At 35.9% G+C, this 23,408-nt stretch overlaps 1 protein-coding gene across 1 annotated transcript in view; it reads left to right on the top strand.

Moving 5' to 3' along the window:
- Positions 1–23,408, top strand: part of EXOC2 (exocyst complex component 2) — a 113,147-nt gene that overhangs the window by 2,351 nt on the left and 87,388 nt on the right. Inside the window, exons 2-5 of the mRNA XM_010181255.1 lie at positions 2,476–2,652; positions 4,081–4,207; positions 14,053–14,166; positions 19,137–19,261. Of these exons, the coding sequence (XP_010179557.1) occupies positions 2,476–2,652; positions 4,081–4,207; positions 14,053–14,166; positions 19,137–19,261 (543 nt within the window). The remainder of the gene's footprint in view (positions 1–2,475; positions 2,653–4,080; positions 4,208–14,052; positions 14,167–19,136; positions 19,262–23,408) is intronic.

Genomic DNA, 23,408 nt, shown 5'->3' with positions numbered 1-23,408 from the left:
CTCATTTGAGAGAGCCTCACTGTAATCTGTTTGTATCTTTGAAATCAAATAAACTTTTTATTTGTAACTGTAATGCTAGTGGTACAAGAAGTCAAATTCAGGAGATACCTCCAAGATTTATGCTTTCAAGGTTTAGTTTGCCTTTTAAGACATTTACAGCTGTATTTTGTAGGCATTGTGAAATTGTCAATATATGAGCTTAACCAAAATTGGAAAGTCTCAATATGAGAATTTCTTGTGCTTATTTATTGAAAGGCACATTAAAGCTAGAATCTCAGTATGATGCTCTCAAAGATCTTTGTACCATGCAATAGATAAAAGTGGAGTTTTATTTAAAGGGAAGTTTTCTCATTGGGTTAAAAAAAACCTATCAGTACTATCAAAAGTTCTCCCCCAAAATGCCTTTTATTTGTTTTAGAAATTGTCTTGTGCCATTACTATATTTAGTGTGGTATACAAAATGGTAATAGGGACTTCCTTTCTTTTGCATTTTTATGATACAGGCAAAGTCTGTTTTCCTCCATTTCAGAAGTGTCAGATCTTGTGGTCTTCTGTGTCTCATGACAGCTTTAGGAACCTCCAACGAGTGGAAAATAATTGATATAATGTTCTTTAAAACAGTTAAAAAATTTTTGCCTTACTAGATTGCTATAGCTCAGATCTTGATTTTTAAACTATCACTTAATTTAAGCATCAATTCAGATCTTTTAAATTTTAGGGTGAAAACCTCTTTATGAATGATTCAGACAAATTATTTCAGTTAGTCATAGTTCTTACTGCAATCTTTTTTCCTTCAGAGAAGTTGCTAGCATAAAACCAAAAGAGAGATAATGATATAACCTAAGGTTAAAACCCATGCATTATAAATATGTATTTTTTCTTCTCCTCTGAAAAATAAAAACTGGCCTGGTTTATATGTTGCAAATAAATAACAGTCAATTTTTGTTGTTCTTTTAAGGCTTTTTTTGGTGTATCCTATTGCACTCCCTCCTCCCTCCTCACTTATTCAGGCATGTTTTAAGAAATAAATCTACTGTCCTTGCTCAAGTAAAGTTGCCTTCAGTTGTAATAAGATTCAGTTCCTTTCTGTTTCTTATTTTTTAGTTTTCATTTTCAAAATAGCTTTTTGGCGTGGAGTAAGGCATTTTTATGTCTGACATCCATGAAAACTGCCAAATTTCTCTGCTGTGTAATGTCAGAGACTTAAATTGTGAGAAAAAGTAAGTGTGAAGCTTTGTTACTGAGCCACATGTGCTGACCCTTTTCTGTGTGTAAGTATTTTTTAGATTGGTCAGAGCTTTCTAGAAATTATAAACAAAAGCTAAGCCAATGGGGGAGGAGCTGCTATGCCTGACTAATTTATACTCCAGTACAGTCAACACACTGGTACGGTGTTGTCCTTTTGGACATAAGGCAAAATATTTCTAGGTAAGGGTGTTATTTAAGAAGAAGCTAATGAAGTTGTCCTACAAATTGATATTGTGAAAATTAGGATCTTGCCAATTATTCAGAGCAACAGAACTCCAGTTAGGAATATGGGAATTCTTGTTCTAGGTCTGAGTAAACAATTTACCTATTCCGGCATCCTCAGTCCTGATCTGACCAAAATCAATCAGATTGTTTGGTCAGACTGATCTGATGTGAAGCCCCAGGAAACCTTGAACCTTGTATTAAGGTGAACCTTGAGTCTTAAGAGGTGTTCTTAAACACTAAAGTGTGACATATTTTAATACACCACAGTCCTTTCCTACAAGAAAGCTTTATGGCTAAAATATATGTTTTACTTTTATTTCATAGTTTCATGTGTACTTCTGTTATGAAAAAGGTTAGAAAAGGAAATAGATGAACATTATATGACTGTGCCTTCATGCAACAAAGGCAGTCGATTCAGGAGAATTACAGTCTTGCATCATGAGTTTTGTACAGAAGACACTGGGACAGAATATTTTTCATTACTTTTTTTGACCACGAAACCCTTCTGTGTCTGCTAAGCAAATAAGGTAGAAGAAACATTGTTCATTGTGAATATTTTGCAGAGTTTCTCTATTTTTTTTTGCTATGCAAAGTCACACAGAGTGAACTTATGAAAGATTTTTTGCATGCAGTTTTGAAGGAAGTTTCGTTTAAGTACAATGCTGAACAGTAGTCTTCTCGTGTCTTGCAGACAGAAGATCTATTGTACAACGTGAAGTGAAAGTTGCAATAGCCCATAACTGATGGAAGAGATTGAAATAAACTTCAGGCAGCACTGCATGTGTCTCATGAAGTGTCACTAGGACAAAAGACCCGAAGTCACCTAGGGAACATCTGGAAAACATATTTGTGACTCTTTCACTGTAGTTGACTGTAAGGGACTAGGAGAAGGGTCGTAACTTTATGGAAAATATGTGAAGCATCATAAATGTATTTGCATTGCAGAATTTCAAATGATACTTCTACTAACAGTAAGATTTGTCTTTTTTTTCTTTATCCCAGGTTTAACAATCTGTGGGCACAACTGTCTGCTAACAGCTGAATGGATGTCTGCCAGTAAGATTGTGTGTCGAGTCGGACAGGCTAAAAATGACAAGGGGGACATCATTGTTACTACAAAGTCTGGTGGCAAAGGAACTTCAACTGTTTCTTTCAAACTGCTTAAACCTGAAAAAATAGGTATTTCTCTTGTTCAAATTCACATCCGTTTTCTTTGGTAAACAAATATATGACCGAGTACCTCTAAATAAAATGTATGTTTAAAATGTATCCACCTCAGGACAATCTTCAGTTGTCTAGAAAAATCAGAGCTTATTAATAAAATGTGCAGATACATGCATAGATAAACTCATGGTATATGTGAAATTAATCCTCCTATCTCAATATCCTCATAAAACCCTCAACAACTAATGAAGGGTCTTTTTTTTCTGTAAGGAGTAGTACTGAACTTATAAAGTAAAATAAAAAAATCGTAATAGTGCCACTAATTACTCTTAGGTATACTAGGTAAGTACAAATTACAAACCAGCTCGTGAGCTTCACGTTTAAATCCTGAGCTGACAGTTAATCCTTTAAAGAAAGTTAAGTCTTCAGTGTCATTTCTTATTTGTAATTCAAACCATGCTGCAAGACGGAAAGTCTTAAGTATTTCTCATGAGATGCGTAACCATTGAAATGATGTTGCCAAGTAGTCTAGGACCTCTACTTAATCTAGAATCCAGTCTAAATACCCTCTGGATAGAAAATGTTTCTTTAAGAACACCTCATTGATGAAGTTGGATAGTTATCTTTTCTAACATAGGGGTTCCCACAAGAACTATTTTAGGCTTTTGTTCTCTTGTGGTTCAGTGACAGTTAAATAATGCATAATTTCTTCCAAACTATGCTAAGATCTTAGTAACAGAAAGGTGAATGAAGTCCAAATGTTACACAGTAAAGCTTTTGGTGATGAGAGACAAGAATTAATATTTTAAAAAATGGCAAGTGTGGGGATGAGTAACTTCTGGTGTTGAGTATCTGATGGGTATGTTAAAGAAAGGCATGGTCAAGAATATGGCTGGATGCATTTTTGACTGAGGGTCAAGACCTATTGTACCTCACCTTTACGCATTGTCTGTGCTAAAGCTTTGACAACAAAGTTGGTCCTGTGTCCATTGAGTCCTCCATCTTGGTATGTGGCCAAAATCCATGTACTTTTTGGTTAGTGAGTATCACAGAAAAGGGATCTTCTGTAAAATGTGCAAATAAGAAGATCTCCAGGTAATGGCTCATTTTCAGAAGTAGTAAATGACACATTTTGGACAGACACCAAAATATTTGGAGGAATGAAAAATGCTCCGTGATCAGGAAAACGCTCTTAATGTGCGTGAAACTGTGCACTCTGTAAGAGGTAATGTTTGATGCCCAGCCATGAATACCTTTTCAGTGGCTATAATAAAATAATTTAGCGTAATTGCATCCAGGTTGTTTTGCCATGTATCTTCCAATATATTACCTAGGCATGCATTTTATATTTATCAGGATTTTTCAAATTAATTCAGTATGTTAAAAGTTGATGGTGCTGGGCCGCCCTTGTTGTTTTAAGGATCTGCACTTTGTTTTCTCTAGGTATCTTGGATCAGTCTGCTGTCTGGGTGGATGAAATGAACTATTATGACATGCGCACTGATAGGAACAAAGGGATTCCCCCCTTGTCCCTACGTCCAGCTAATCCGCTCGGTATTGAGATAGACAAGTGAGTACCAAATGCCTTTAATCCACTTTTTTAGTGGTTTTCTCTATATATGCCTTTGTGAATTCCAGAAAAGTTTAACAGTTTACAGGGCAAGGAAAGATTTAAAAATGCGTAGGTGTATTAGCTGTTGGTGTGCTATTTGTTACTTAGGAGAGTTGTTGGTGCGTGTTCTGTCTTGCTTCATAATCCTTATTTTTGGATCATCAATTAGAACTGAAAAGCCTGATATATTGAACCCCAGTGATATTTAGATTTTGAGGATTGGTAAATAACCTAAGGCTTTGGAATTATCCATCGTAGTTATGGAATACTTACTGTTGCATTTGAGTTTCATGGGGCTTTTAAGGATGTTTAGATTGCTATCTGTTACTAAAATTGCACTGTAAAATGTGATTTATCATACCACATCAACTAGTTTATTTTATAGAAATATTAATACTGTTTTCCAACCGACAGACTTTTTTACTTTTGTTCGTAAGTATGGTAAAATATATGACTTTTTTTTTTCTGAAACAGAAACTTGATAGTGAATGATAAATGGAATTAGAGGGCTTAAAATGGGATGCTTCTGGGGCTCCAGACCTGCCCAACTTCTAGAAATAGCATCAAGAATAATATTTCTGTTACTCAAGACACCAGCTCTACCAAAACCAAATTCTATTTAAAATTAAACTATTATTAGGGATCTCATCTGCTGAATATAAAGTTTGTGAGGGGGAGTGCACTGGAGAAAATCTGCAATGTCCATTGTTACCTTATTCTGAAGGGGAAACTGCAATTTCCAAAAATCTGTATGGGATTTCTGGTGGATCCATCATCGGCTTCCAGCCTCTGGCTGTACATTGCTTTCCTAGTTTGAATATATTTTTCTTTCTTTTCAAACTAATAGCCCATTTTTTTTTGTAATAAGATGAAGATTTTGTCTCTTTGTAAGTAGTTTTCTCCAGCCTCTGACCTAACTTCTGATCTCTGCTTCTTTCATCTTCTCTAGTTTTCCAGCCCTGTTAAAATGTAGACTCTAGGAATGTGGACATTATTCCAGTATCTTACCAGAAGACTTCTGTCTCTCCTTCCTTCTCTCCTCCGTTCGTAAATTAAAAAAACCCAACAACATAATAATCCTTTTTACTGCAGTGCTGCCCTGGCAACCAGCAGTGAGTGCCTTGTTAGCTGATTCTCCTGAGTTGCTACTTTTGCTGCTGGCATGGTCACTCATTATTCTGTAGGGATGCCCTGAATTCTTGGCTGTATCTTTTTGCATTTGACCATGATCCTCTATTTGTTGCTTCCTTGACAAGTCTCTCTTCTCAGTCCAGATGACAGCCTTTCTTCTTAGTATTTTCCAGCTATTTATAAAAAATTATTGATGATAAGGCTGTTATTGGTGATGATGCAAGTGCTGAAGAGAGACTAATGTATGCTTTAGTAAAACTTTACTTATAGATGTTCTCAGGTTTGCTTCTCCACCAGATTGGGTTTTTTTTTTTAGTTCTTTAATCCATGTGATATGTTCTGTTTGCATTCCATAAAACTAAGTTTCTAATAATCTTATGGTAGCAGGTCTCCTTTAAATTGATGATATATTAATTTTGTCTGGTTACTTTTTTCGACGAAGCATTTAGTGTCTAAGCCCATATAATATGTTCTCAAACCTCATATGAAACAATTGTGACTGGTTGACATTAAAAATAATTTTATCTGCTTAAATTCTGTATTCGTTAAACCCTGCAACAGCTTTTTTGTTATTTTATCTGGGACTTAAGTCATGATACCTAGTTCTATGGCATAGTTCTCTATCCATAGGTTTCTCACAATACTTCTTTCTGTAAACACAATGACTATGACAGTTAGTTTGAATTTGTTCTTAGTCTTTCATTTGTTCTTTGTACAAAACTTCTAATGTAGTATTTGACTTCATAACCAAAATTGATAGTTCTTACAGTTAAGATAGTGTCAGTTAGATTAACAGTTATCTTCCAGGCACCTTAACAGCATTTGTTTAGAATTTGTTTAATTTAGCGTCATCTGTTTGGATGTTTGTTAAATAGGAAACCAACAATATTATATTGTATTTTAAATATTTCATCTGAAAGCATTAGAAAGTGTCATATTAATGAAACCTCAGATTTTGTGTGAAAAATAATATTTTAAGTCAGAAATGCGTAAATACAGATAGGAAATAACCTTTTGTGAGGGGGAATAGGGAAATACTTGGGCAAGCATAATATCAAGCCTAGTTCATTGTTAATTGATCTGCAAGTTCTCCTCCAAGTTCATGGCTGGTGAAGCATGAAGATTATGGGAAGCTCTGGTGTTGAAAATGACCAGTTTGAGAGCAGGAACACTAGTCAATATAACAGGTAATTGTGTAGAGGGATTGAGGAGCAAGTTGTGGAGGGAGGAGAGGGACAGGGAATGAGAGGAAAAGCCTGGTCTGTCCTCATGCTATGGGTGACAGCACAGTGTTAATAGTGATGACTATAGATGGCATGTTCTGTGTTTAAATAAAACGTGCCTCACAATGCAAAAGCTTTCATAATTTTATTGAAAAACTGGAACAATGCAATGTTTTATAAAATAAACTGTAATACTGTATAGTTTAACTAAAATCATGTGTTTGCAAATACTTGATGTATAGGATGGGTAAGTAATGAGAAGCTTTACAGAGTAGTGAAAAAAGGCAATTATAAATTAAGAAAGGGAGTGGATAAGCAAGATATTAGCATTAACCATTACTAGAGATTGGAGTAATTTGGCACTAGAACCAATAAAAGCTGTTAGAATTTTGAGATGCTTTAAAAGAAAGCATAATGTTATGATGAACAGTTGTGTATACAAGGAGATGTGATTCTGTAGCATAATGAGTTTCTCCTTTATTAATACCTTTGGCTTCTTTAAACTAATTTTAAATGTGTGCAAACAGATGTATTTTAATTTTGAAGCTGATGCGTTTGGCATTGGTTGACTTGGTGGGATTTACAACCCTTGCAACCTGATGGCTGATGAAGGGAAGGGAGTGCCTTGTATTGATTATGCAAATCGTGGTAAACAAAATAAACATTTAAAGAGAGGACCAGGGTGAAAAACAATGAAAAATATGAGTGAGAAAATAGGATAGGAATAAGCTAGATACACTGAAGAAAAGGCAAGAAGTGGGTAGACTACAGACTGAAAGAGAGAATGAAGTCCTCCCTCTAGAAAGTGGTTGTCACTCATCAGCAAATGATACAGAAAAGACAATCTGCAGCATGGGAAAGAGTTAGATCGCCTATCTGTTGTGACTTTCTTTTTTTTTTAATATGGGTTAGACTTAGTCCTTTTGTGGAATTTTTAAACATTATTTATGGTGCTTTGTCCAATTAAAATGTGTTTAAAAATAACCATAGCTTTTGAATGGTTTAGGTGGTGATTCACCTTTCAAGGTGTTGGAAATGGAGCGTTGAAATACTGGAAAAAAGGTCCCATAAGTAATGAATATAAGTGCTTTAGTACAGCATTTCATTAAACTACTAAGCAAGCACAGGGACAAAAAATGGTTATTCTGACTTGATAGACTTAAGACTGGAGTTTAATAGGGAGTGACTGGGGTGTAAGTGAACAAAACATCTGAACTGTGGATTAAGAGAAACAGATAATAGTAAGTCTAACACATTCTATTAATATTTATAGTACTGCCTGTAGATATATTGTAGGAGTAATATATATATACTGAAATTACTCAAAATATGCACTGGATTTTTTTTCTTATTCAAATGTTGCAAGGATGTGAAGTAAGTACTATGGACACACATTCATTCCCCTGGTTGTTTTTTGCATAGTCAAGCTATTTTAAATGTTTTATCTATGTACACAGTGTGTTATCCATCATCTTTCAGCCTGCATGCTAACAAGTAGTAAGTGTACTTAATTTCTGGCAGATAAGTTCTTCATATTTTCCAAGAATTAGTTGCTGTTCTTGTGCCATACAACTAAGAATCTCGTTTGCTAAATAATAAAATAATTTATATTGTAATGAAGCTTACACTTGCTGGTTATTACATTTCAGTGGTGATCCCTAAAGTCACAAATGTATTAATAGAAGAGCGTTTGCACACATTTGTTCCCCTGCCTTGCCACTTGTTTGTTCATATTTTAAAACATAGAACTGATCCAACTAGATGATTTTTTTATATTTTATTATTTATTATTTATTTATTTATATTTATATATTTTTCCCTTGGTACATATGCTATGGAGTATTTAATTTACACCAGAAAATAGGTATTGAAAATATTTAATCTTTGATTTCTAGTTTTTCGGTTTTCAGAATGGAGTGAAGACTGATACAAAGCTTTAGTTTTCTGTGACCATCTTTATGTTGACTTTAAGCGCAAAGCAGATCTGTGCCACCTTTCTCCCCAAGGAGTATGACTGTTATGCAGATGTAGGCAGAAACCCTTACAGAAAGCTTAAATAGCTTGTAGGAAGAAAAAGAGTATAGAGTAGGTGCCTCAATCTGAGAAATGTGGAAAGTTGCTATGAAAATGCTAACATTAATAGTGATGTTGCAGTGCTTAGGCTTGTTTTCAGAGTTCAGAGCTGTTACAAGAGCAGATTGGTAGGTTAAGTCCTACAAACATAGGATTGTTCAGGATTTTGAGCAGTTCTGGGAGAAAATATGTGATGCCTGTTTCATAAAGGTACTGACTGGTTTCTATTGGTGGAAAATGTAGATCTACATAACATTTGTGAATAAATTTTTTTGTTCAGATGTACCACATACTTTTCTATTCCTGCCTGACAAGTCCCTGTTTAATCAAAGGTTCCCTGCCTCTCCTACCTACTCCATGAGACTAAGGAAATCCATTCTCTGCAAAGCAGTAACAGCAGTCGGACCGACTGGTGGTTAGACAATTTTTGATTAGTGTTTGTTGTTTTGCATGTAGCAGAGGTCATCATGGTGGATCCATCTTGTACATGAAAGCAAATGCTGACATGCTAAGTACATTCCACATACTTCTGTATCCACCCACTCAATACAGATGCTTCCCTCTTCCCACGGCAGTGTCCAAAACAGTTCATCTGGGAGGAGGGAACAGATGATCTTACGCTGCCACCTAATGGTAAATGTCAACTTGCTACCGTGAGGTAGGAAAAGACCTTCTGGAGGCTTTGATATTTATTTATTTTTAAGTGGCTTGTATGGAGATGCCGTCAACTTCATCCTTGAGTGTGATGGACTTGTGGAAACTTCTATCACAGAGATGCATGCAGAAAAGTCATGAAACCTGAGGGAGCGAGGTGCAGTCTATAGTAGTATAAAGTGCTAGCTTTATCACATAAAAAAATACAGTAAAGTTTGCTGCTTGTACAGCTGATGCATCAGTTGCGGCTACCAGCTTATAATCTCTTAGTAGGTTTCTCTTAACACATTCTGCCATTTCTTAAATATGGTTGTCATTTTGCTGTCATATTTCTGATATACCCAATGTTACAGGGGATTAATAGCTAGAGTGTGTCCTTGTCTTTTGGTTGTTGGAGAGATCTTCGTTAACACCCTCTGATTTGTGTTTAGTCTACTTCAGTGTCCCTTACGCTGGTCTTCTTGCATGCGTGATTAACCCAGTACTGCTGGTACAAAGCCTGCTTCTAGGACTCTGACTGGTACCAGACAGAGGGGGAGTGTACAGCAGCTCTAGCTGGAGCTTGTTTATGCTGGTTGCTATTCAGAATCTGTGTTTACTTAAAGTTGCTCCTTTTGACCTATAAACTCCTGCGGAATTGAGGTTCAAGTTACCTTTTGGTGGCTGTATCCTGTTTTGAGACCTGCCTTTAATCTACAGATATTGTCATGTATGCTGAAAAACATGCTGTGAGATTCTGAAACTCTGGGAGCAAAATAATCTTTACAGAAAAATTACAACTTGTTAAGCTGTGTTCATAGTCAGGCTCTGTTCATTTGTATCTGTTACATTCTCTTGCTGTTAGTCAGCTGTGGCTGCTTGCAGGCTGTGATTTACCCATGGAGATTACAACTAATCTTAAATCTCTGGAGAATATAAATGCTTAGTATATGCAGAAGTTCTGTAGTAGAATTTGTAAGAGCTGATATATGCTGTGATGTTAAATGAGATTTTTTTGAGTATCAGGCTGTACATAACCTGAAGTTTGGGCCAGTAGAGAGAGGAGCTTGCATTGTTGGGCACATGCAGTGCAAGTGAATTGATTGTACCGTATGTGTTTTGAATCCAGAGTAGATGTGCTCTTTATGTGGAAGCAAGGACCACTGCATCTAATACTGCATGGCTGTATTAGATGTACTCCGAGTATGTTTGAGGGAAGTGAAAGTGCACAGTGGCTTGAAACCAAATTTATTTTATTACAGTTCTACTTTAAAATGTTAACTGGAGGTCTGGTACCAGATCTGGTTCTCTTTTAAATAAAATAGTCTGCCTAGCAGAAAGTACTACTATATAAATCCAGTATGTGCACCTTTGCTGAAATTTGAAAGGTAGCAAAATACGTAGAGTTGTCAGGGATGGTAAACTTATTATTATTATTTTTATTTTTTTTTTCTTTCTCCCTAAGGTTTTCTGGATTCAGTTTGTGGTTACCAGTTTCTTTTACAGTGATTGCTTTTTAATCAATGATTAAGTATTCAGAGTTGCTTCCTAAAGTGATCTTTGCATAACGAGCAAATCAACAGAAAAATGATCAACGATTTCATTGCCTTTCAGCATGGTCTCAGCTTTTGCTACTAGTTCCTATTCACCCCGTAATGTTGAAATGAGTAAACGAGAAATACTTTCTCAAGTCACATATGTGCTTGCTTATAAGCAAATGGTAAGCAAGTTTTCATGAGAACAACTTCCAAAGACTTACTTATTTAATTTTCTAATGGAAGTTAATGAAACAAACTTGTGTGTATGTGGAGTCACTCTCTTTTTAGATGCATCTGGCCAGACATTTTAGAAATACAGTTGCTTTCAGTTTGAACTTTTTCGTAAGCAGATTGTTGTGAGGACAGCTGTGGCAACTCAATCCAAGCTCCCCATTATCTGTTAGTGGAAAAACTACTGGTAACATTTATTATAAAAATAAGGATACTACACCATAGAGTATAACATATTGTTAACAGACCGCACACATTCACATTCGTGTTTCTGCTCTGTTGTGACTATGTCTAATATATATCCTCACAGATAAAAGCACTCATAAGCGCATTGCTAATTTATGGTTCTGCACAAATACATCTGCTGGAAAAAAGCTCCTAATAACTTTTCAATGCGGTCAAACATCAAACTGAAAAAAACCCTGTCATTTCTGTCCCACTGTCTGTGGGCAAAACTAATTTGCAGGAATTTATTACATCCCTAGCTAGATTATTGGTGTCTTATTGGTGTCTCTGTCTGTGTGTCTCTCTCTCCCTATCTTTTGAAGATAGGGGTTTTTTTCCACTAGGAATTGTATAGCTCATGTATAATACTAAACTGTCATGCATATATCTTGCAATAATATGCAGCATATAGTAATGGTATATTTGTTGAGTGTGCCCACTTTTTATGTTGTATCTATTTCTTTCGGCTTCTGAGAAAATATATTAAAGTTCTGAAAAATGTGAACAAATTTCTGCTTCTGTATTGTGTGCATGCACTTGTATAGTGCTTGCACTGAAGGTCTGACTCTTTTTTGAAGTAACTGAAAGGTTTTTATTGTTTTTGGTTTTTAGCATTAAAAAAAATGTAATTGACCACAGAGATGCCACTGCGCATGGATTTAATATAAAAATATTTTTGGGCAGCCATGCTATGTATCACAGGCAAAGTACTGTCTTGCAAATTCATGTGCCTAACTGGGCACTTTTGACTACTTTGGATGAAAAAGAAGATATCTTAAAATGTCTTTAAGGGAGGGATAAATTTAAACTTTCTTCTTCTTAGAACTGTCAGTATTTTCTGCTCACTAACTGGCATACATGAAATTCAAGGTCATTGGTAATCCTGAATCTCACTACTTAATGTTTATAATTTTTTACATTTTCACTTTTTCATTGAACACAGAGAGATATTGAGACCTTCATTTTTAGTTGCTACATTTGTTTCTCGCATTGTTTTCCCTGTCTCTCTATTTTTCATCTGTCGTCGCTTTTCCTTGTATCTCATTTGACTTTATTTTTTTTTTGCTTGTTTTAAAAAAAATATTGTTTCATGCCCCTGCTGTAATCAGGTGCTACTGATGAAAAACTTCTGTGCCATGTCATAATTTGTATAGGTCCTTTATACCTGCTTGTGCTAGTGGCTATTTGGATATTAATTGAAACTTATGGAAAACTACCCTTGTTTCTGTATAATTTTACCTTTAAATGTGCCTGCCTTTAGATTTGCTTCATTTAATCTACTGTTTGCTTTTTGTAATAAAACCATCTCTAGCTAACTTGAAATATGTTTAGATTACAGAAAAACCAAACTAACAAATCAGTGCTTTCACATCCATTCAAATGGCTTTTTATGCGTATTAAATGTAATTCCAATAGCTGACTGTGCATTGCTACCCTCACCCAAGTTTGATCTCAAATGCCAAGTACAGCAGGTTTGCAGTTGTGCACAGCCTACTTTGTATGCCTTGCTTGTGAGCATCAGAGAGGGATTTTTTTGACTCTTGAGTTTGATGTTGTGGTCCAAGAATGACATAATAAATTTTTAGAATACAATAGAATATTTCAGTTGGAAGGGGCCTGCAATGATAATCTAGTCACACTGCCTGAGCAGTTCAGGACTGACCAAAAGTAAACTTGTTTGCCACAATCAGTTCCTGAAGATGCGATGCAGCTGATGGTAATGAATAGAGTGGTGAGTGCACCTGGAGATACACTGTGAGTGCATGGTGGCATGAGTGCATGGTGGCATCAATATGGCCAAGTGTTAAGTGTGCATCTGGACTGAGGGATGAAGATTGTCCTGTTTTCATCAAAAAGTGCTTTAAATATTTTTATTACGCTGATTTAAAATAAATGGATTAAATTTTCTGTGTATCGTGGAAGCTACTTGTAGTTTCAAAAATACTCTTGTGGGGAATCTACTTTCAAAAGGAATTGGCTTGCATGCTATCTTTATGCATTGTAAGACTGAATAAATCCAAACAAAACCTGCTGTTTCTCACTCCAGATATGCCAGCTTTTCCTTTGTTTTGTGTGCTATGAACAGACAGATCAGTGTATTCTGTTTTGCGAGAGGATTATTTTAACCCAAGATTTCTTTCAGTGTTTGTATATGATGGAAGTATGCTCTGTGTATCTTCCTTCGTGTTTCTGTGGGACTTCTGCTGCAGATGGACCTATAGACAGTGATGGTGTGAAATCACTTAAAAGCTGTCAACCTAGTGATGTCCTGCCATTTTAAAGTTCAGTAGATACTGGTTCATGGCTTACAGAGAATATTCTTTCTTACTTGTCTTGATTTTCCTGTTTAAAAGGTGGAGTTGACTTTGAGTACATTCAGCATTAGTGGTCTCGCATTTGAATAGTAGTAGTATTGTGAGTCTATCTAGTCTCATTTTCTGAAGGCAGCAGTTCTCTTTCTTTAGAAGCATTTTGTACAGGCAGCATTTCTGTCATATGTGTAATGGTGAAATCAAAATGGTAACGTTAGTTTTACTTAGATTAGATTTCAGTCTTTCCTTTCCCCATCATGCTATATGTGTTTGTAATACCATTTTTAATTTCATGGTGATATACAAGTTTGTATTTATGTCTTGTTAAGTCATTACTTGGTTTTTGTTTGGTTTTAGTTTTTTTTTATGTGACATTTTTAATTGTAAGCTGTTCACCAGATTATGTCTAACTGAAGAAACGATTATTCATTTTTCAGAGGCAGATTTCCTCAAAAAGATTTAGAGGCACTGTTTCCTGGGATGAGTGCTGATTTCACTAGTGAAAACTTTTCTGCTGCCTGGTACCTGATTGAGAATCATTCAACAACAAGGTTTGTTGCTATTGTAGAAATTAATGTTTTAAATGCAAGTCACTTGATGTTATGACATCGTACATTAGATGTGCCATTGGTAGTTGACATTTACAGTACTAGACCAGGAATCTGGTGTTTCTGCTTGGCTAGAAACTTTAATCAACCAGTTTGCTCCTTGTGGTTATAAGGGAAACTTCATTTTTAACCAGACCTAATTTATGGCCTCTTCCCTGCCCCTCTCCTGTGTCAGATGGATGCTGTCTTTCTTCAGGCTAAGGCCCTTTATGAATCAAGAAGTTAGGCAGCATGGCCTTGAGTGGAAGCTCCAGATGTTAGCTTAAGTCATGACTAGAGCTCAGGACACTGAGCAGACGACTGAGAGTAAAACTGTTAGTGGTATCAGGTAGCTTTTAGTTAACTCTTGTGGGTAAAAGAAGTTGGACAAGTGAGAAGTGACTAAGAAGATCTTTGAGATAAATCTCTTAAAACCTTGACCATTAACATCTTCATTTTTAAATCTAGTTCATAATATGTACTTACATGAATGCATTACATAAATATGTTTTAGCATGTTCTGAAACTTTTATCTGCTGATGTTCAGATAATACTGGAAGCCATTGTTAGCAGAGATGATGAGGGGTTTTTTGTTGCTTTCAAGTGGGTATTCTGATAAGCATTTTGAAGAGAAATACTACTTTGCAAATTTACTTAATATTTTTTATTATTCAACGGCAGAAACTGGTGTGGGTTGGCTTTTTGGGGGGAGTGGGATATGGGGGAAGGGGCAGAGAGCTGGGCGGGCGTTTGTTTTTAGGGGCTTCAGAAAATAACCATTAATCTACTTGGGAAATACTTTAATTTCTTCTCAAAGTGATGGTAGGTTGAAGAGCCAAAAAGACAGCAAAAGAATGTTACTATCTAATACACATGTAGTGACAGCATTGTTTGAAATGGAGTAACTAAAAAGGAGTGATTCAAATTGAATTCTGTCAGTCACAGTCTAATAACTTTGGAGATGATCAAGTTTTTTAAAAAAGCTGAGAGGATAATAAAGTGAGAAAGAACAACCAGCTTTTGATGTAGCTGTTTTTAAGACATTTCCTTTACGCTTGGACTATTGCCATTTCATTGTTCACTCGTGAGCACCAGTGACACTGCCAAGAGAAGTGTAGAACAGATCAAAAGCAGTTGTAAAGCCCTAAGGACAGAAGTGAAGAATACTATGGGAGCCCAGGTATTCCCTTTGATTTACAGGTGAAGGGAAAAGCTTCAGGTAGTAGTGGATGCATCCTGTAGGCTCACAGATGGCTGTACCATTGGGTTCAAAGACAGCATTTTTTACTTCTGTAGCCATGCATCCATTACTAAAGAACAAGGATTGCTAATGAGCAATGGGATTAATTTGAAAAAGTGGGGCAAGAGCATCTTTGCCAGCAGGTTTGCACTGTGGTGACAATAACTTCAAATGAGAAATATCAGGGGTTGGTGATAACAGCTTTCAGTTAAATGTTCAGTTAAACATGCTGACGTGCACCCTGGGAAACAAGAAAGAGGAGCCAGAGCTTCACATACATACCACTGGAATGAAGTGGTATAGCTCATGTGCCTGGTGTTCTGTGATGAATGGGAAGAGGCCTTCTGAGAGAGATATCCAGGGAATAAGAGAGAGACTTGACTTTTGTGTGAAGGTACAGCTTGAATAAATACATGGTCCCTCTTATGAAGCAGGTAGCAAGATGGTTGAGAGCTTGGTTGAGAGGCTGGAAAGGGTGACATCACAGTGGGATGAGGAAGTGAACGAAATCTTCCTTAAGCAACTTAAGGAAGTCTCCATAGACCCTGGTTCCCGCACAAGACTTTAACCTCCCTGGTATTTACAGGAAGGTTAGCAATCCAGGAGGCTTGTGAAGACTTCTGGGAATGGCTTCAAACATAGCTACTAGGTGGGCAACTATGGGTGCTGCTTTCCTAAATCTGATTCTTGCAGGCAAGGCAGGAGGAGATCTGATAACCAGTGGCAGCCTTGGCTGTAGCAGTCATGAAGTAGTTGAATACAAGGCTTTAAGGAGTATGGGGAAAGCAAGCAGCACAGTACACACCTGCCGTTGTGCAACATTATTACAGAAGGCAATCTGGTGTTTGTAACGTGCCATAAATACCAGTTTCCTGTGTAGCACAAATCATCTTCTGGGGTGTATCAGCAGGACTGTGTTATGTAAGTTACAGGGATAATTATTCTACTCAGCATTGCTAAAGCTGCAGTTGAAGTGCTGTGCCCGGTCTTGGCCACTGCTTTAAGAAAGATGTGAGAGCTGAGCCACAAAAATAGAGGTGTATATATATCTGTGGGTATACAGCTTGAATGAATTTGGTGCTTTTAGAAAAGAAACAAGATTAATACAGAATGCATGATGTGAAATCCATAGTGGACGGTTCAAGGATAGCCATCAATTGCTTTTGGTTTACTGAGAGTAAAACAAGCTGTCTCAGTTTGTAATAAGGGAGTTTTAGGTTAGATGCAAATTAAAACCAGTATTGGATTGCTCGAGCCCTGGGACAGTGTAACTTGGAAAGCTGCAGAATCACAGTCACTGGAGAATGCTGAGATTTGATTTGATGGCTGTCTGTCATAGATGGCTTACGTACATTTACGGATGCTGTGTATCCAGAAGATGAATTAAATTACTTTTTGGAACTAATTAAATGATAATTTCTATCAGAATTTCCATGAAATATGAACAACAGCATAATGTAATGGTTACATGTCTTTTGACTGACACCTTGTCATATTACCCTGATTTTTCTGGTAATCCACTGATATCTTAATTATATCAGCTTGTATCGCCCATTTTTAACTTGTGCTGTGCCAGTGGGTCAGTACCTGAAAATCCATTCTCATGTAAATTTGAATCTTCGTATTTAGAAAAAACATTTTAACACTTTCTGTGTTATTATCTTAAGTACTTCATGTTGGGGGGAAAAAAACCCAACAACTTCCATTGATTTATGTCTTTGCATGTCAACAGTTTCAAATCGTGGTCCCCTCAGTCCAGTGGAATAAAAAGTATTACTTTTTGGGTTTAAATGAAAACTGTTTTTTTGCATATTAATTCAGTTCATGTTGGTTTATAAACTCCAAATCTTAGTTTTGAAGGTACAAAAGCCGTATAAAACTCAACAGGAAGAATGGCTCAAAGGGTAGAATGAATCTAGTCATGTTTTGAATCTAATTATAAATAGCTTTCTAAATAATGAAGCAGCAAAACTGGTTTTGTTTGGTTGGTGGTTTTTTGGTGGTGTTTGTTTGTTTTTAGTTCCCACTTCAAATTGTGTAGTATTAGAAATATTCTGGAATTGTGTCATTATCTACCCCATATAATTTGTGCTGTTTTTCCGGAAACACAGAGCAATGGTTTAGTTCTTGTCCTCTACATAACCTCAGGTACTGGGAGTGCTAAATGTGCGGTGCACTGATATTTTGGTTAGCTTATGTCTGTTTTCTCCTTGAAGGAAATTCTTTTTAAGCAATCAAAATAACTTTTTTTTCTTTTTTGTTTTTTTTTTTTTTGCCCCTGGCAATATCCTGACAAATATAAATAAACTATTTAGACATACTGTTAGATCATCAGATAACATGGATCAGTGCTTAAAAAGAGCACTGTACAGATTTTTGTTAGTTTGAAAATGCTGCTGGTAAGTACTTCTTGTACGCCCAAGTAGACCAGCCATTAAGTAATGATTTCTGTCCAGCAGATGGAAACAGGAAATAAAGCAAAATGTTGTGACATCATCACTATAAAAAGGAAAATGCCTGTAAGGGCGCCACTGTGTTTTGTCTCCCAGTAGGTGGTGACAGCCTTCTCACTGCCTGTGCTAAAGTTTGGTTAGTTCTCCTAGTATGTCTCTTTCTACCACTGTTTAAAATGGACAGAGTATTGGTGTTATGAGTATTCCCTTATGTCTTAATATCCCTACTTCATTGTTTCCGTCTCCTCACTGAGGTATAGTGCAGGTTTTTGTTTGATTCTTCTGTATTAGAGAGATGGATTTGGCCTGCAGGTTGGAGGTAAGACTTAAAGAATGAAAATCATGTTATGTTTGCATTTCTAAGCTTGTTCATGATAGTGCCTTTATAATTACTCCAGGAGCATAGCTACTGAGATCATGTTCATCATATCATCAAAAATTGATATGCAAGTAGTGAAGAATTAGTCACAATGTAAGACTTAATTGCAGCTGCTTGCAAAAAATAAAAATGCAAAATCAAATGTAAACTGGCAATAATCTAGAAATACTAGGAAACTCTGATAAAAAGAAACTTACCATACAAACAACAGTGATGAGTTGGCAGTTTATATTCCCCTGTGAAGTATCTTTAAAAAACAATTCAGTAGGCTGCATATAAGAAGCATACTTTCAGAAAGCAGGAATCTGTTCAGCTTTTCTTTATTTTTTCACTAATACTGTGTTCAATTCTGAACTATATGTTCAAACCAACATAAAAAATGATGGAATTGAGAAACTGAAAGTGATAAAAGGGTTATGAATTAATCTGCAGAGTTAAACAAATGTCATTATTAAAAAGACTTGTAACATCCCAGTAGTTAATCTAGTGTAGTAAGGGTAGTGAATGGTACTATCACCTATTTAATGTAGTACAGACAGTTACTAAACTGGATACTGCATGTTTAGATGAAATTTCTTGACTAATTTGTATTATAAAGAAGTCAGTTCCATCACAAGTGATAGGAACCATTTAGGTTTAATTTAATGCATTTAGGATTAAAACTAAAAATAACCCAACAACTCTTTGGACTAAGAGTAAATTGTCATTATCAAGAAACACATTCATTAGCAATTACTTAGTCTTTAATAGTTGTTTCAAAAGTAGCTGGCTTTTTTCCTTTTCCCAGAGTTTGTTCTCTTTATTCATTAGCTGACTTTATTTGTTGTTTGAATGTCACAGAGGTTTTCTTCTTTGTTTTCAGTTTTGATCAGCTCAAAACGGCTGTTGTGAATTTGAAGAAACAAGCCAATAAGAAAAATGAAGGGAGTCTTGCTTATGTGAAAGGAGGCCTTAGCACATTTTTTGAAGCACAAGATGCTCTGTCAGGTAAAGATGCTTTGCGCTTACTAAATACAATATAAAAGAAAAGTCAGTATCTGCAGATATGGTGGAATTTTAATTTCTAAAATATTGTTTTTATTTACAGTTTCTTCTAAAAGTTTATAACGAGCCCAAAATCTGTATTGTGTTGATCACAGGCTGGGACTGGCTAGCTGATTCATGTGGTATATTTGCAAAAGATGACACCAAATGTATCTTACAGGAACTGGAGGCATGTGATGAAACTGCTTAGACCAGAAATGTAGAAAAGAGGAGAAATGTTAAACTGGAGGTGATATTAAGATGACTTTCAAACTGTAGCAACTGAAAAACTTTAGTTTATGACACTTTATCCCATAGTTGAACTGTATTATTTATATGAATATTCAGCACATTCTGACTTGGGAAATCAGACGACCTTTATATTCTACTTATGGGAAAAATGCAACATGCTAGTGAGATCAGCTTAATTGTCTGTGCCATTTATACATATACACACACACACACACACACACACACATATATATATACATGTTTATATTTATTTTATATATATATATATGTGTGTGTGCGTATGTGTATACACTCTCAGATAAAGGGTCATTACGGGCTGCCATAGTCCTGTCTAGTTAGGGACTATGCTGGATAAGAAAGTGACAGTGATGGGCCATCCCCAATAGATTTAATATTTACTACTATGGTGTTCTTCATAGCTACTGTATATTGCAGGGTTATCACTCCTGATCACTGATCCTGTCTTATCGATACCGTGGAGTAAGAAAACTTACTCTACTCATAGCCTCAGCCAAGCTAGCACTTCTGTTGGCTTTAGGAACACTGCTTTGGAGAAGTAACAAATTTCTCTTGACTCACTTGCAGGCTGCTCGCTGTCTTCATAGTCACTTCCATGTGTCAGGAAAAACACAAGATAGCGCTTTCTTACCTGGTGGTCCACCTGTATTACTGTCCCAGGCAGTAATCTGTGCCCTGCCCTTCAGATGACAACATTTTCAAAAGTTGTTGATACCTTTTGGCTACCTGCCTAATTTGGTAATTTTTAAGAGGAGAACAAGTGCACGCATAGGTGCTTTGGTAGGGAAGACCTCTTCTTGAGACATCTGAAGATTCTTCCTGTGAAGAATCTTAACTCCTAAACATCTTTATTACCCCACCCAGAACTGACCTATTTTAGACCTATTTTTGGACAGATTTGGAAAACCTAGACCTAAATCTAAATAGGTTCAATAACAGAAGAGAAGTACTGAAGGATTTAGTGGAAATACTAAAGAATGTGGTGGTAGCCATAGGAAAAGACACTAAGAAGAGTCAACATTTGGCATTTAATCCTTTTTTTTAAGCTTTTTTTTATTAAATGCTAGGAAAAACTATATTTCTTTGTAAGTCTTATGTACCTTGAAAATGTTAAAATCCTAATTTTTTCTTCAAATAGTTCAAAATCCTAAATAATCCTGACTATTGAAATATAATGTGTTTTTCTCAACCAAATCCACTTTGCATATAGAGTATCAGATGCTCCAGAAGATTCAGAGTTCCATTTCCAAACAATTACTGCTTTGCATAAAAAGTAGCACTGACAGACATATGTGTTATCTTGCAAGATTGTTTTTTGGGCCAGCAAAAACTTAGTAGGATTTACAGAAAGCTAATGCAAACCATAAATATTGTGAGGTTTTAGAAAGACTGAACACAACTGAATTATTTTCTCTTGTCCCATCTATTAATATGGGCTTATTGCCTATGGAGAGCGATTTTTCTGAAAAATGAAGAGTTCAGACAACAAGTAAGAATGCAAAAAAAAAAAAAATAAAATAGTGATAGGCAAAGCAAACTCATTTATTTCACTTAGTGCTCTGTTCTCAATTAAAAAAAAATATAATAGCTTTTTTTTGCATCTCTTATCTGTATGTGTGTTATTTTATCAGAGTGTTATTAAGAGTTTATCAGTGAAGTCCTTTTAGATAAATTATGAAGGCTTGAAGCTCTGATAGATACAATGAACAGCTAAGCTGGATGTAGAGTGGCTTCCAGTAGTAAGAAGTAAGTAAGTAGTAAGTAAGAAAAAAGGGTGTATTTAATGCCATCATCCAGCTCTCCTGCCAGATGTCAAAACTTTTCTCCAGAACATTTGATCACCACGGTTTTCTCAAAGGAAAGATGACAAGAATTAAGCATAAACATTATTGGCATTGTTCTAGAGAAACAGGTCAGATGCAAAATTTAAAAAAAAACAACAACAAAAAACAAAACCAAAAACTAAACCAAACAAAAAACCTAAAACCAAACAAGAACAAAACCAAATCAAACAAAACCCCCGTTACTTCTTAGACATACAATTATGAAATTCAAGCTCTTTAACAGAAGAACCAGGAACAGAAATAACATTATACTCTGGCTATACAGTGTTTGTGCAAAGTGATTTAATGGCACTTTTCTGTCCTTCCATGTGTAAGGAATTCGTATGAGTTTGTGAGTCTTATTTTCTCCTTTAAAAAGGTGCAACTAGAACTTGTATACGTTTAAACAAACTTACATGAAGAACAGTTTATATTTGAAAGCTGAAAAATTGTTTCAGCACAAACTCTTAGGGACATAGCCTTGATTCTGCAAATTTTCATTATTTGATGCTGAGCATGCAACTGCCACAGATGAAAAGTGACTCAAGGGAGAATCATTATGGAATACATCTAGGCTGTCTTCCAATATGATTTACACTTTCTGAGCTGCTTCATTTTGGTTTGCTTTATTTTTTTTTAATTCACTTTGTTTGGAAAGATTTCTTACATCTAATGCATTTTCTGAAGGACACATTTTTGTTGATGGACAAAATTTAGGCTCTCAGTTTTCAACTTCAGATGTCCTAGAACACGTCTTCCAGCCCCAGTGGTTGTGGTTTATAAACTGCAGGTCTGTTCCATTATCGTCGTTTTACAGTGGAGCTATGTGTGTACAGTTATTTCTCCTAGGTCTCCCTCGATTGGTGCAGGATGTTACTTTTTGTAGAAGGCTCACTTTAAGATGTATAACACTTGCTTTACCAGGTACTTCATGTTCATCTATTTGCACATCTGTTTATACCTGCTTTTTAAAACTCATATACATTTAACAATGTTTGTTCCAAATACATGAACTTGATCTGGGAAACCGTGAGTTGTGGTGCAGCTTTTTTTATTAGCTGGGGTCAGTAAGATCAGTCTGATCTTAAGTGTGCTATCAGAATGTATCACAAATGTAAATGAGTATTAATATTTTCACCAGTAAGCAACAAAAACCATAAAATGCTATCCCAAGATGTTTATTGTATTTTGGGATTTAGGAACTGTTTACTAAGAAAATAAGAGGTCAAATAGGCCAGGACTCATACTTATTTGGTTTAATTTCTTGGAAAACAGAATTGCCTTGTCAGATCCCCACATCTCTGCCCGTTAGCTTGGCTGACAGTTTGACAGTGACTTCGCTGCAGAGATGTGCAACAGGAAGTTTGTGTCGTCAGCTGAAGAGAGCTGTAAACTGAACTGAGAGGAACTGGGCTCACCTCAACTTGACCCACTTGTCAGCATCGGGAAGTTCAGCTGATTTATTTCCCATAATTATAATTGCAATCTAGAAAGTAGCATTCCTAAAAGGGCTGCTGTTTATGTGCTTGTAGACAAGTGGTGTTTTGTTGTCATGAGCAAGTCATGTCCCACACAGAAGTCTCTGGAAAGTTAACAAACTAATTTACTTTGAATATACTTTTTCAGAAGTGCTCTTCGGAAAGAGCCTTAGGCTGCAGAGTTTCTTTTTATTTAAGTGAAAGGATAAAAATAGGGAAATGACCACTTCAGTCACTCAATTATGCAAAAACATGCAAGTATGACATCTATATTGGCAAGTAAAGAAGATGCTGTGTTATCTTTGAAACACAGATGTGTTGAACAAATTTGGGATTTAGAGTTGACTCTCCAGTTTGTAGTGGTAACAGTTCTTCTTGTGCAGTTGCAGCTACAAACCTTTTTACATGATTTTCAGAAGAAACAAACAAACAAACAAACAATAAAACCAAACCGCCAATAAAACCTGAACCTATACAGAAGAAGCAATGCTTGCTATTACACCACTATTCCTCTTTTCCCTTTCCTGTTCAGATATGTGG

Source organism: Mesitornis unicolor, unplaced genomic scaffold (genome assembly GCF_000695765.1).
Source record: "Mesitornis unicolor isolate BGI_N332 unplaced genomic scaffold, ASM69576v1 scaffold2463, whole genome shotgun sequence".
NCBI classification, from domain to species: Eukaryota; Metazoa; Chordata; class Aves; order Mesitornithiformes; family Mesitornithidae; genus Mesitornis; species Mesitornis unicolor.
This window is presented reverse-complemented; position numbering and strand designations above follow the sequence as displayed.